Here is a 12685-nt window from a genome sequence, read left to right as displayed (position 1 = left end):
AAGTAGGATCTTTGGCAAGTAATAAGCACTTAAATAATACAATTCGAGCGTACCATCTTTTTTTCATTTCAAGGAAAAGGTGCGGCAGAAAAAGGAAACAACGGAGAGATCCGAATCAGACTTAAATGGGAATGATATGAAAAGTCTTTTTCAAAAGCTAGCATCAAGGGAGTTACGACCATATACGAGAGGAATGAAGAAAAACTTGTGATTGGTGTGGAGGGGAAGATCTGTGTTTTATGATATAGTTCAAGAAAGACCCGTCTCATTTTCTTTTTTTTTCTTTTATGTAATCGTGAAGGGTCATTAGCTGATAAAATTTGTGAATACCCACCCTTTTTTGAACCTTGTCAATGATCGAACTTAAAGATAGAAAGTCAGTGTCATTTGCTGAATAACTGAGAACAAGGGAGAGGGATATAGAAAGGATGAAGTAATGAAAGAGGAAGTCATTGCTAGTAGCAAGGACTTGTTACGATCCATTAGTTCATATAGAATCCATGTCCTAGGTGTATCAAAAAACATTCTTTTCACTAAACGTATATAATAAAATAGAGTGAAAGAGTCCACCCCGAAACCGAGGGAGTACTACCTAAGAGCCGAGTCCTCTCCGAACCGCAAGAGATAGTTGCCCATCATACGGCTCACCAACTTCACTTGCCTCTATAGGAGGCTCGCTCCGAACAGGTTCGGATCACATACAATACACAACTCTACGAAAGAAGGGGTTGAGTTAGTAACGTTTTCAATATGATTTTTTCCTGTATTTGTTCTGTAAATGGATAGAGCCAAGTGTAGTGGGTTGGTATAGTAGTAGGCACTTCTAGACCCCTTTCCGGCTACTGGATCACTCTAGTGCTTTGAGTACTATACCAAAAAAATTTGGTTTAAAGAGTTTCACTTGATTCAAGTTTAGATGGTTAATAAGTCACTATACAATTAAAGTGACAAATTAATTATTTTGAGAGGCTAATAAGACATTGTAAGTTCACGAGCCAATCAATTTTTTAAACCAAGTTCAAGGGGGCACTTGATGTCTATATACAACTTTAATTGCTTAACTATTAGATTTTGATGACACTTGATATTTTTTTATTAGAAGAGAAAAAATGATGAAAATGTTAATCTAAAATGGTAGTTGCATAGAAAAAATATATAATTAAACTGTTATAATCTTAATCCTTAGAAATAATATTTATTATCTAATAACTAGAGTGGATATCGGTATAATTAATAAAATAACTTGTAATTTTCTTTTTACATATTAAACTTATTTAATCAAGACATACATTTATTTACTCCTCAAACTAAAAATTCAAAGTTAATTAGGATTTTAAAATATCAAAATCATCAATCAGATTCAATGAGATCTCAATTAATGATTTTGCTTAGGATGAGTCTATTTTGCTTAGGATGAAGACTCAGTTCACTTAGTTTAGAAATCTGATTTAACTAAATCTGATTTAACTAAATCTGATTTTTTATAGTTTAAGATTTTAATTGACTTTCGAACCTTAGTTTGGAAATACAAATGAATATTATGTTTTTAATCAATGTTGTCAAATTGGAATTCTCAAGTCAATTTTGAGTCCTCTAGTCCTATATAGCTCATGCCGACATCGTATGAAATTCTATCAGATCTATGCCGTTCCTCCAAAATTCAAGCATTCTATATTCAGTTTTTGAAGCGATTCAATGCCAACGGTGTTTAATTTGCTAAATAGGTGATATGCGTTGAATTCTGCAATTTGATTTTTATTCTGTTATTTGCGTTTATTTCCTTATAGGCTGCGTTTTGCAACTTTTGTCTGTTTATATTTGCAGTTGTTAAGTTAGTTAAAGAGAGAGGAAAGGATTGACACGTATTGACACGCGTTGCGTGCAAACTCATGAAACGGCTATATGTAACCTCTAGTAGCGTACTGCAGATCTTATCAATGAAAATATGAAATTAATCTCTTCTCTCCTCTAGTTTTCTCTACTCTGCTTCTTCCTTTCAGTTCTCTTCTTCTTCCTTATTTTGCCCAGTATCAATAGGAAGGTTAATATTCCAGCTTTCTGCCCTTCTGGATGAAGGGTAGGGAAGAGTTAATAAAGGAATGGTAGAGAATGGTAGGGAAAGGTAAGGAAAGGGAAGGGGAAGGAATGGTAATTTATAACCCTTCCAAACCCACCAAATTGGAGGGTTGAAAATTGGATAGAATTTCTTAAAAAGAAACCCTTCAAAACCCCTCCAAACCCTTACCCTTCTAATTTTTTTTGTGTTCCAAACATGGGTTTGTAGAAACCTTTACTAACCCTTCCCCCTCCCAAACAAGGGTTTCTATCAACCCTTACTAACCATTCTCTTATTAACCCCTCTAAACCCTCCATCCAATCAAGTCCTTAGACCCTGTTTGGTACACTGTAATGGACGTCGTAATGGAATGACCATTACAATGGAGGTTCATTACCATGTTTGTTAGTAATATAATTTTTATCGTAATGGAATCACAATTACATCATTCAATTTTTCTTCACAAATTTATATAATGAGCATTACAAACAAAATAGTCATGAATCATCATTACAATTAGCCTTGTATTTTTATTACTAACGGTGAAATACGAAAAAAAACATGAAAACATAAAAACCAAAAAATGCGAAAATGTGAAAAAACCGAAAACGAGAAAAAATGCAAAAAACGAAAAACATGAAAACGAGAAAAAGCACGAAAAAATGTGAAATGAAAAAACGGAAAAAAACAAAAATGAGAAAAACAACGAAAAATGAAAAAAGAAATTGAAGAAAACATGAAAATCTGAAAAAAAAAAAAACATGAAAATTGTATTTAACTAATATAAATATACGTATTGTAATGATAATTGTATTTTATGGATTTTATTAAAATTTGTCAACCAAACATGGTAATATAATCATGATTCCATTACATTACATTACACATTTGATTACATTACAACGTTGATTACATTACATTGCATTACAACGTACCAAACGGACTCTTTTAGTGTTTCATCACTTCATTGTGTTTTTGCAAAGTCTATATATGGTCTAGCTCGCCTATTAGATTCAATTGGACTTCTGCAATTTCTTTTGAGATTGATGGTCTAACTTTTTTTTGTGTTTGACTTTTGATTCTCATTGTATTATTGCAGCCTCCTTGCTTTAGGGTATACGGTAACCGGAAATCAACTTCTTTTGTTTCAGCTTTCTATTATTCATGTATAAGTTATTCAATGCTCTAGCTCTCTTATGTATCAGTAGCAGGTTGCCCAGAAACCGTCGAGACTTGGATGTTTTCCTCAGAACTCTATTGAACTCGCTTGCCATTGCTATTATGTTGATGCTAGTTTCATTGTGGAGGGTCACAATGATTCCTTTGGTTTTGTTCATTGCTTCTATCCAAGTATTGTAGAAGCTCTTGTGATTCGCCATGCTCTTCAATGGACTAGTTTCCAAAACTTTCAACACTGGGACATTCTTTCTTCAATAAACTCGTTTCCCAAACTTTCAGCACTTAAACATTCTTTCAAATTGCCAGCTTGTTTCTAACTCTATCAATGATAATTCTTAGGATTTCTCGGTACTTTAAAAAGATTTTACTTGCTTCATTGTAGTAAGTTTAATTCAAAGATCGGCTAATAAAGCAAATCATTTGTTAGCTAAATTAATTGCTTTGTTTCCAGTTTCCGTGGCGACCTATTTGCTCCTTCTCATGCGTTTGGCATTTTTACCCAACTTCTTGTTCTAGTTCATAAAAGTGTCTTCTTTAAAGTAACAGCAATAAAATAAAATTGAACTTTGAAGTCGTGTAACCAATGTGTTTAAAATATCAGGTCAGTTTCAACCAAAAGAAAAACCCTGCAGTCAGAGCAGGAGCCAAAACAAAAGAGCTGGTGCCAAGGCATTTCTAGTTTGGGTCTGAACATGCTAACAATGATTTCAAAGTTCCAAGGTATTTTTCAATCTTGAAATACAAGGACATGATGACAATTCTATAACAAATGAATATCCTTATACCGTTTAATACATCAAAGGCTGCAAAGAGAAAAAGCAAATTAATACATCAACAACAAGACATGATGACAATTAAAAAAAGAAGCCATTTCATTATCAAAAGGAGGTTACATCATTTCTCTTCAGAACAGTCAAGTACCCCGCTGCTTTTCCAAACAACCAGCTTGTAATTCTATTCACTAAACTATTCTTCAACTTTTCACCTGAAACAACACTAAATAATTTCCAACAACTCAATACTTATCCATCATTATCCTCATCTCACCTTAAACAATTGTGCATTTTATGAGAGATTAAAGCAATTCTTCACATCCTTATTTTTGTCCAAGACATAAACACTGAATCCTTAACCTAATAATTGCTAAAATTGCAACTTTTTCAAACAGGAAAATGAAGTAAAAACCTTTCAATAGGAACAAAAGGATCATCAAACAACTACCAGCCAACTTATAAATTAAAACTATAAAGTGACTCATATGCTAAACAAGATGTTTTAGTTCAAAAATTGAATTATTAGATCAAGAAATTCCCTGTTAATTTCAAGTTGAACTAATCTTTTCTACAGATGAACAAACGCAGAGAAAGGATAGGGAAATATTACCTTGGGATAGAGAAATTCAGGAGACAGCCTTGGCGTTGTAAAAAAAAGCAGCGGAGCAAAGAATAGAAGCAATGAAAGCAAAGATGCCTAAACCGATCATCAACGAAAACCCAGCCACTATCAAATCCAATAAGCACTGCACACTCAATCCCATCGACAATACCATCTTTCTTCTCCTTTTCCCTCTTTTACAGAAACTCTAATTTGGAAACGGCTTCTTTCTAATTTCTGCTTGATACAAGGAAATCGAGATCTCTACTCATTCTCACTATTATTTTAAAGGCATAGCAAATGAAGAAGAGTTGAGTTGAAGAACACTTATGGGGTTTACCTGTTTGAGACTTTTGGTACGATAGATGACAAAATTGTAGAAAGATATAGATAAAAGGCAAGTTCGATCGGTCCTTGTGGGCTGATATCGATGTAATTGGGCCTAGTGCCATTATTGAATACTAGATATCATATGGAGGCAAGGCGATCAAACCAATAAAAATCCTACAGAGGTTTATCCGGTGATGGACATTATCCTTTCTTTCCCCACTCTTTTCATAAAAAATGTTACCCTTCTGGGAGAAACTGAGACCTCGATGAGGGTTTCCAATGGAATTTACAGATCACCGAGTGGAGAATCGAACCTCAAATCTATCAAGCAGAGGTTCAACGTCTTACCACTCAGACCAACTCTCATTGGCAAAAAAATGTTACTCTTCTAGTCTTCTTTAGAAATTTTCTGTCTTCCCAAAACCTTTAGTTTTTTTTTTCTCTAGTGCCATTTTCCTCAGTTATCTATTAAAAAATACTTATCCTTTCTCCATCTATTATTTCGATAATATTTACTCTGAAATTATTAAAATTAGTGAAAGCTTAATTAATATGGACAGTAATTTATTAGATTTTACAAATTTTAATAGATCATGAGGTAAATATTACAAAATAATAAATCTACAATTAAAAATAACATTTTGCATAACATTTTGGATAGTTCAAAGAAAAAAATATTACCAAATAATAATTAGAGATAAAAACCAACAAATTTGAAGAAAGTGAATAGCACTTTAATCTGTTTGTTTTTTTCTAGAAAAGAAAGAACGAGTCGTCCAAATGTTTAGTCGAGCTTTAACTTATTTTTTTTTCTCTTGAGAAAAAAAAATTAAAAATCCTCTCCTCATGCTTATTGATTTGCTTGCTGTTGTAGAACAGTAGAAGTATCATTTCCCGTTATATAGATATACATAAAATAGTTGAGTATATGTTTCTATGTGAACTCAAAATTTGAACTCTATGCATAGGGAAATATGTTATTACAACCAGCAGAATTGACTTGTAAAATATCACTCTTTTCCTTTTATAAAACTCATTTGCTGATTATGAATCAATTTTCAGACCTACCAAAGTGAAGACAACGTTACTTAATACTTATCTTAGTCTGAATAGCACATAAACCATAAATAAGGCTATTTACAACAGGAGCAGATATAGCCTGTTTATAATGCTTACACATTTCAAAACAGTATTAGTTGTATCTTGATATGTAACATTTACTCTATCAAGAGCAAGTTGTTCTGACATCAAATTCCTCTGTAAGTCCGTCAAATCGTTCCACCAAATTATCTTGCTCAATTACTCTTCGTTTCGGGATGCAAATTTCATGATAAATTCTTCATTTTCTTAAAGGAAATTAACCCCCTTAATATGACATGAGCAAATCATGTATACCTATCAGCAAGTACTTGATTAATCATCAGCACGACTCAACCAGGAAAAATAGTACTTATGCTGGAGTGGTCTGTTTACTTACATTGTTCATTGCCTTCAAATCCCTCGCACCGTTTCGAGTAAATAGATGGACCAGAGTTAACACAGCTTAAGTGAAGCAGTATTATCTCCTCTGCCTCCCCAACTGTAGGCTCATAGGGCTCATAGGGCTCATAGGAGGTGCAATACCTGAATTGTTTGGTAGGCAGATAAATATAAAATCTGGAAAATGCAGATGCATTTGCTTATCCTAGGTACTCAGGTACATAGTGTAGATAGACTTACCTGGTATTTTCGGCATTTCAGGCATTGGTCTTCTCATTGGTAGAGGCCGTGGTTCCTTAGAATCCACTACAACAGCATCAGAAGTCAAAAATATTTTGGCTACCGATGCAGCATTCTCTATACAACATCGAACTACCTGCTTCGTAGATTCATTGAGCATCATGAGCATTTTATACGTTCATATTTACATTAATTGAGAAGTTCAAAACGGTTTTTCTTGCAAATGTTGAACTTTTGTTTCTTCAAGATGAATGGATTAGCTGAATTAATTTATTTATATACATTGCCAAATTGATATGGAGCTATGCAATATTGCAATGTAGTTATCTATGATCATAATCCTAAATGTCTCTAATACCTAAACTCGAGCTCGTCTTCTGAATGACTACAAATGATCATACCTTTGTTGGGTCTATGATTCCTGCAGCCATCAAATCCTCGTATCTGTCTCTTGCAGCATTGTATCCATACCTTGGACCGTCCTTTGACAGAATCTACATATCATTCAACAAGTTTTTGTATCAACTTTCTGTTCAAATTGTAGAAACAAATTCAGTAATGATGCATATGATAAAGAAATAAGTTCAAAAGAAAAGAAAAACCTGGTTTATGACGACACTGCTATTCACGCCAGCATTCTTGGCTATTAATCTTGTAGGATAACTCAAAGCTTTTTTGAAGATCTCAGCTCCAATCTGCATGAACCATTTGTATATTAAGATCACAACAGTATAAACTGAACTGGTTGGCAAGTCAATATCAATAATAGAATGTTTTGTCGTTCAAAGTAGGAAGCAATAAATAGTGAAGTGTGCCTTTTCTCCTTCAGACTAAAATTATCAGTTTAAGTTGCATTGTTCTAACAAGCTAAAGATCCCCTGGGTGCTCTGGTTGTGGACCATGCTAAGCAAAAATGAAAAAGGGAAGTCTAGAATTGTTGATAAGTGATATTTACAGACGATTCGCTTCAGATTAATCAATCAGAAATTTTCAACTCTTGTCATGCTATCAATACATTTAAGTGTGAAAAAGTAAAATAAAAACAGAAGATGGAGCAAATAAGGTACCTTCTGTTCTTCATTATCCAAAATCTCTTTAATACCATCCACCTTAGTAGACAGCCTAAGAAGGCTACATCCTCCACCAACTACTACACCTTCCTCAATTGCTGCCTGCGATACACTAAGCCAGAAGCTTATTATTTATGATTTATAAACAAAAGAAATGGAATATCAAGAAGAACAACCAGCTACCTTGGTCGCATTTAAAGCGTCTTCTACTCTCAGTTGTTTATCCTTCAACTCAACTTGTGTTTGTGCTCCAACCTACGATTTAATGATAAATAAAGAATTCATAACAAAGTCAGAGTCTTGGCATCTTCACATTTAGGACAAACTATTGATTACCAGAAGCACTTGATACCTGGAGGATGGCAATTCCTCCTGATAACCTTGCTATTCTTTCATTTATTATTTTCTTTTGGAAATTTTCTTCACTATTCTGCAAAATGAGAGAGAGTATTGGTCTTCTCAGGAAGAACAAACTAATTATAAGTTGGTGTGGATAAACTTTTTCAATAGATACATATCATTCCATTTATAAGGTCAAAACCATCCAACTTGAAGTACTGGATAGTTTGTGTTGATACATAAAATTGTCATTTTAATCTTGCAACATGAAACTTGGGATATCAAACTATAATGGTTTATAATAGGCAGATCCACCTCGACAAGATTACGAAGCTGAGAAACCCTCTTCTGCACAGCTGCTTGTGTGCTTCCATCAGTTACTATAAGTGTAGAATCTTTTGTTATAGTAACTTTTGTAGCAGAGCCTAAAACCTCCTTGCTAGCCTTTTCTAGGGTGAACCCCATCTCATCTCTGATTACGGTGCCTACATCCATGTGAAAAGGAAGAATAATAAGGTGAGGAAAAGAAACTGAAGAAATTAAAATCAATGCTGGACTTGTGACTTTCTAACCCCCAAAAATCAAAGCAATGTTCTGCGACTACAGATTGTACTATCTCACGGACTTCCCGATTAATTGAATTTTCTTTTACCAAAGGGTCCATCTTTCTTTCAATCCATCGAGTCCATTCAATCCTCAAAAAAACATTTGACATTATTGAGTAAATAATCCCTTACCTCCAGTCAAGATAGCAATATCATCTAAATAGTGGCTCTTGCGTTCGCCAAAGGCAGGAGCTTTAATAGCAGCTACCTTCAGAACACCCCTGAGTTTGTTCCTAATAACTGGAGCTAGGGCTTCCCGCTCAATGCCCTCTGCAACTATCACTATTGGGTACTTCTCTTTTACTGCATTGTCCAGTATTCGGATCAGCTCCTTCGGATTTGTGATCTTTTTGTCAACCAAAAGTAACTGCAACCAAACTATTATCATTCTCCATTCATTTCATAGAAAAAAAAAACACAGCAGGAGATGTTAAGGCTTATGGTTCATACCTTGCAGTCAAGAAACTCCACTGTCATCTTCCGTCGATCAGTGACGAAGTAAGGAGACAAATATCCACGATCAAATTGCATCCCTTTTACAATTTGTAGATTGTTCTCCATGCCTTTTCCTTTTTCAATTGTGACTACACCCTTCTTTCCTACTTCTCGCAGGGCTTCAGATATCATGTTTCCCACTGTATAATCATTCCCCGCACTGACAGCAGCAACATCTACAAGCTCATCATCCTCAACCTGAAGAAATATCTTACTTGAATGCTTTCTGCTTTTCCTGGATCTGAATTTTTGTTAAGCAAGGAGAAGGAGAAAAATGAACTCATTTAAACCTCTCTAGACATCAATTTGAGTTCAGAAACAAGAGCTACTGATGTTTTATCGATCCCACGGGCGACTTGAATAGGATTAGTGCCAGCGGCAGTCACCTAGAAATTGTATCATCTTTAATATAAAAAGTTAATAGATAGTGAGAATTTTGAAGTAGATATGCCCTTAAATTAAATGAGATAGAAACTTGAATCAATGCCATACATTACTTTGTTAAAAGAAAAAATTCAAGAGTTTTCTAACCTTGAGACCTTCAGTAATTAATCCGTGAGCTAGAACTATAGATGTAGTAGAGCCATCACCTGCAAGGTCATTTGTTTTTGCACCAGCTTGTCTAACCAATTTCACTCCAACATTCTCTAGAGGATCTTCCAACTCAATCTAATTATCAACAAAATCACATTCATTAGAAAAAAGTTCTCAATCAGAAAACGTGAATGGAACTACAATATAAGAGGGTCCGATAAAATACCTGCTTGAGAACAGTTTCTCCATCGTTAACAATCTTAGGAGGTCCATACTTGTTTCCAAGAACCACATTTCTACCCTTAGGACCTAAGGTCACTCCTACTAGCTGTGCCACTATATCCACCCCAGCCTGCACAACACCAAATTATATCTAAAGCTAAAGGTGAAATTGGACAATTCAAGAAAAGTCTAACCCAAATTAATGAACTTTTGTTTGAAGAGAAATTGAGAGCATTGGAGAGTACCAGAAGTTTCTTTGTAGCTGAACCGTCATGGTTAAAATAAAGATCTTTGGCCATGGCTTTAGGACTAGAGAATGAAGGAGAGGAGACTCTTTTGGGAAGTGCTGGGCCAGGGAAAGAAAGTGCAGCAATTGGAGTTGGTGATGAGCATGGCATTGTAGAAGCAAAAAGCATTGTTCATGAGTGCGTTAAAGATAGATAAAAGAAGATAGTTTAAATTTAGAGGGAATGGGTGATTTGGAGGATAAGGATAAAGATACCCACATTGCAAAAAAATATCTCTAGATAGAGTAGGAGATGGTTTTGGCGCTGCTCCACAACTGTGCTTAACTGTATTGTATCCTAGATTTGGACAAGTGGGGAATTGCACCCAGGTGAAACTATGGGTGTTACTGGTATAAGATTTTAGTAGATTTTAGTAGAGACATGTTAATTGGCTGGGCCGGCCTAATTAGGTTAGATATCAAATTATCTTGTCAAAATCCAGTCGAGTCCGCATTATATTTATATCGGGTTAGGTTGGGTTTGGTTAAGAAAACTAATTTTTAAGTTCAGTTCAATCCGTTCAACTAATATATTTATATTTAAAAATAAATTAAAATATAATTATAAATAATAACAATCTATTTAAACATTTTAAAACTGAAGAGTCCAAACAGTAAAATCTGCTATTTTTACCAAAAATTTCCAATCAAAACCCTCTCTTCTCTCATTTCTTTCAAATTCAATTGTCCTATCATGTCTTTTTACTATATCTTTGAGGGCATTTTTTATTTCTGTCATTTCCTTCAAATTCATTGTGGTTGCTTATAGTTGGCACCAAAGCGGCGCCGCATTAGTTGGACAATTTAGATTTTTCCTTTCCCGTTAACTTCCCGCCTTTTCCCTTCCACATTAGGGTTTCTATCAAAAAATCACCCGCTTACCCAGCCGCCCACTCCAAAAGAATTCATTTCTCTCAAGATTATCCTCTTCTTCTCCGTTTTTCATCCTCCATTCTCAGATTAGTAACCTGTTGTCATTGCTTCATCTTCCGATCAGAACATCGCAACATCTCAATAGTCATCTTTCTTCTCACCTTTTTTGTTGACATTTGTAGCCCTTTCGTGTTGTTTTGTTCTCTATAAAAGTGTGGGATGTTATCAAAAGAACGCAAATCTACGGTTCAAATATATTTTCTGCAGATTTCGTTTTTTCGTTGCTTTTAGCTCTTTTTTTCAAATTTGTTTATTTATGTAAGTCGTTGTTTTCTATCACTTGCTGATGATGATGCTGAGTCAACAAGTCAGCGTAATTGTAAGTCAACTCGTCAGCAAGAGTAAAATCAAGAAGTCGGAATGCTGAGTTATCAAGTCAGCATGGCTGTGGTCAGCATGGTACTGAGGTGATAATACAGGTCAACATGGTCTTGCTGTGTTACCACTGGTCAGTAGGTCTTGCTGAGTTAGTACATTTTGAGTAAGGATATTTTGGGTATTTTCACAATCTTGTAAAGGCTATAAAAGGTCTGGGTTGGGAAGTAGTTTTACACGAGAGAGATTCTTAGACTAAGTCATAAGTGTACACTGTGATAATCTGAATTGGGGATTGGGAAAACACGAGAGTTTCTGGAAAAGGAGAAACTGTTTCAATCTTGTTGTAATCTCCATTGATTAGTGAAGTTGCTGGATGTAGGCAGTTAAGCCGAACCAGGGTAAATTCTGTGTGTATTCTTTTGATTGTTGTTTCAAGATCCAATCTGTGATCTTTGTGTACTTTGTTTCTCTGTGTGGTTGATTGATCGTTCGAAGCGTAGTTCAACAATTGGTATCAGAGCTAATCAAGAACAGAGCAATGGGTTTTACAAAGATCGAGATCGAGCGTTTCAATGGTAAGGGAGATTTTGCTCTATGGAGACAGAGGATGAAGGCAATCTTGGTTCAAATGAAGGTTGCGAAGGCTCTGAAGGGCGATAAGGAATTTCCGACGACAATGACGAAGGAGGAGAAAGAAGATCTTCTTGAATTGGATTACAGTACGATCGTCCTGTATCTTGGCGATAAAGTGCTAAGAGAAGTTTCGAAGGAAACCTCAGCTGCTGGGGTTTGGCTCAAGCTTGAACAGTTGTACATGACGAAGACACTTACCAATCGGGTTTATCTTAAGGGAAAGCTTTTCGGCTTCAAGATGAACGAGGACAAGCCAGTTGAAGACTATCTTGATGATTTCTCAAAGATCATAATTGACCTAGAGAACATAGAGGTAAAGATTGAAGATGAAGATCAGGCCATAATGATCTTGAATTCTTTACCCCAGTCTTTCAGTCATTTTGTTGAAACCATGAAGTACGCTAGAGAAACACTAAGTCTGGAAGAAGTTCTGATGGCGCTAAAGTCAAAACAGATTGAGGCCAACACCAACACTGAAGCTGCAGAAGGATTGTTTGTTCGTGGAAGGTCTGAGAAAAAGGACTCTCACAAGCCAAAGAACAAGAACGGGAAAAAGTCCAAAACTACATCCTCAAGCAATAAAGAAGGCAAG

General features: G+C 35.2%; 2 protein-coding genes across 2 annotated transcripts; both read right to left on the bottom strand.

The window, feature by feature from the left end:
- Positions 1 to 4023: 4023 nt before the first annotated feature.
- LOC136218220 (uncharacterized) lies at positions 4024 to 5196 on the bottom strand. The gene is given in 3 exon segments (XM_066004992.1): positions 4024 to 4038; positions 4129 to 4220; positions 4619 to 5196. Coding segments are annotated over 3 exon segments (273 nt in total). The 5' UTR covers positions 4785 to 5196.
- Positions 5197 to 5878: 682 nt separating this feature from the next.
- LOC136234127 (ruBisCO large subunit-binding protein subunit beta, chloroplastic) lies at positions 5879 to 10462 on the bottom strand. The gene is made up of 15 exons (XM_066023899.1): positions 10169 to 10462; positions 9928 to 10053; positions 9699 to 9836; positions 9458 to 9553; positions 9123 to 9365; positions 8805 to 9039; positions 8383 to 8552; positions 8081 to 8158; positions 7912 to 7983; positions 7726 to 7830; positions 7261 to 7353; positions 7060 to 7152; positions 6659 to 6794; positions 6417 to 6562; positions 5879 to 6334 (listed from the first exon to the last, which is right to left on the bottom strand). The coding sequence occupies exons 1-14, from the start codon at positions 10337 to 10339 to the stop codon at positions 6498 to 6500; spliced, it is 1821 nt and encodes a 606-aa protein (XP_065879971.1). The 5' UTR covers positions 10340 to 10462; the 3' UTR covers positions 5879 to 6334; positions 6417 to 6497.
- Positions 10463 to 12685: the final 2223 nt, after the last annotated feature.

The sequence above is a fragment of the Euphorbia lathyris genome, chromosome 1, assembly GCF_963576675.1.
Source record: "Euphorbia lathyris chromosome 1, ddEupLath1.1, whole genome shotgun sequence".
Lineage (NCBI taxonomy): Eukaryota > Viridiplantae > Streptophyta > Magnoliopsida > Malpighiales > Euphorbiaceae > Euphorbia > Euphorbia lathyris.
Note: the sequence above shows the minus strand (reverse complement) of the source record. Positions and strands in the feature narration are given on the sequence as shown.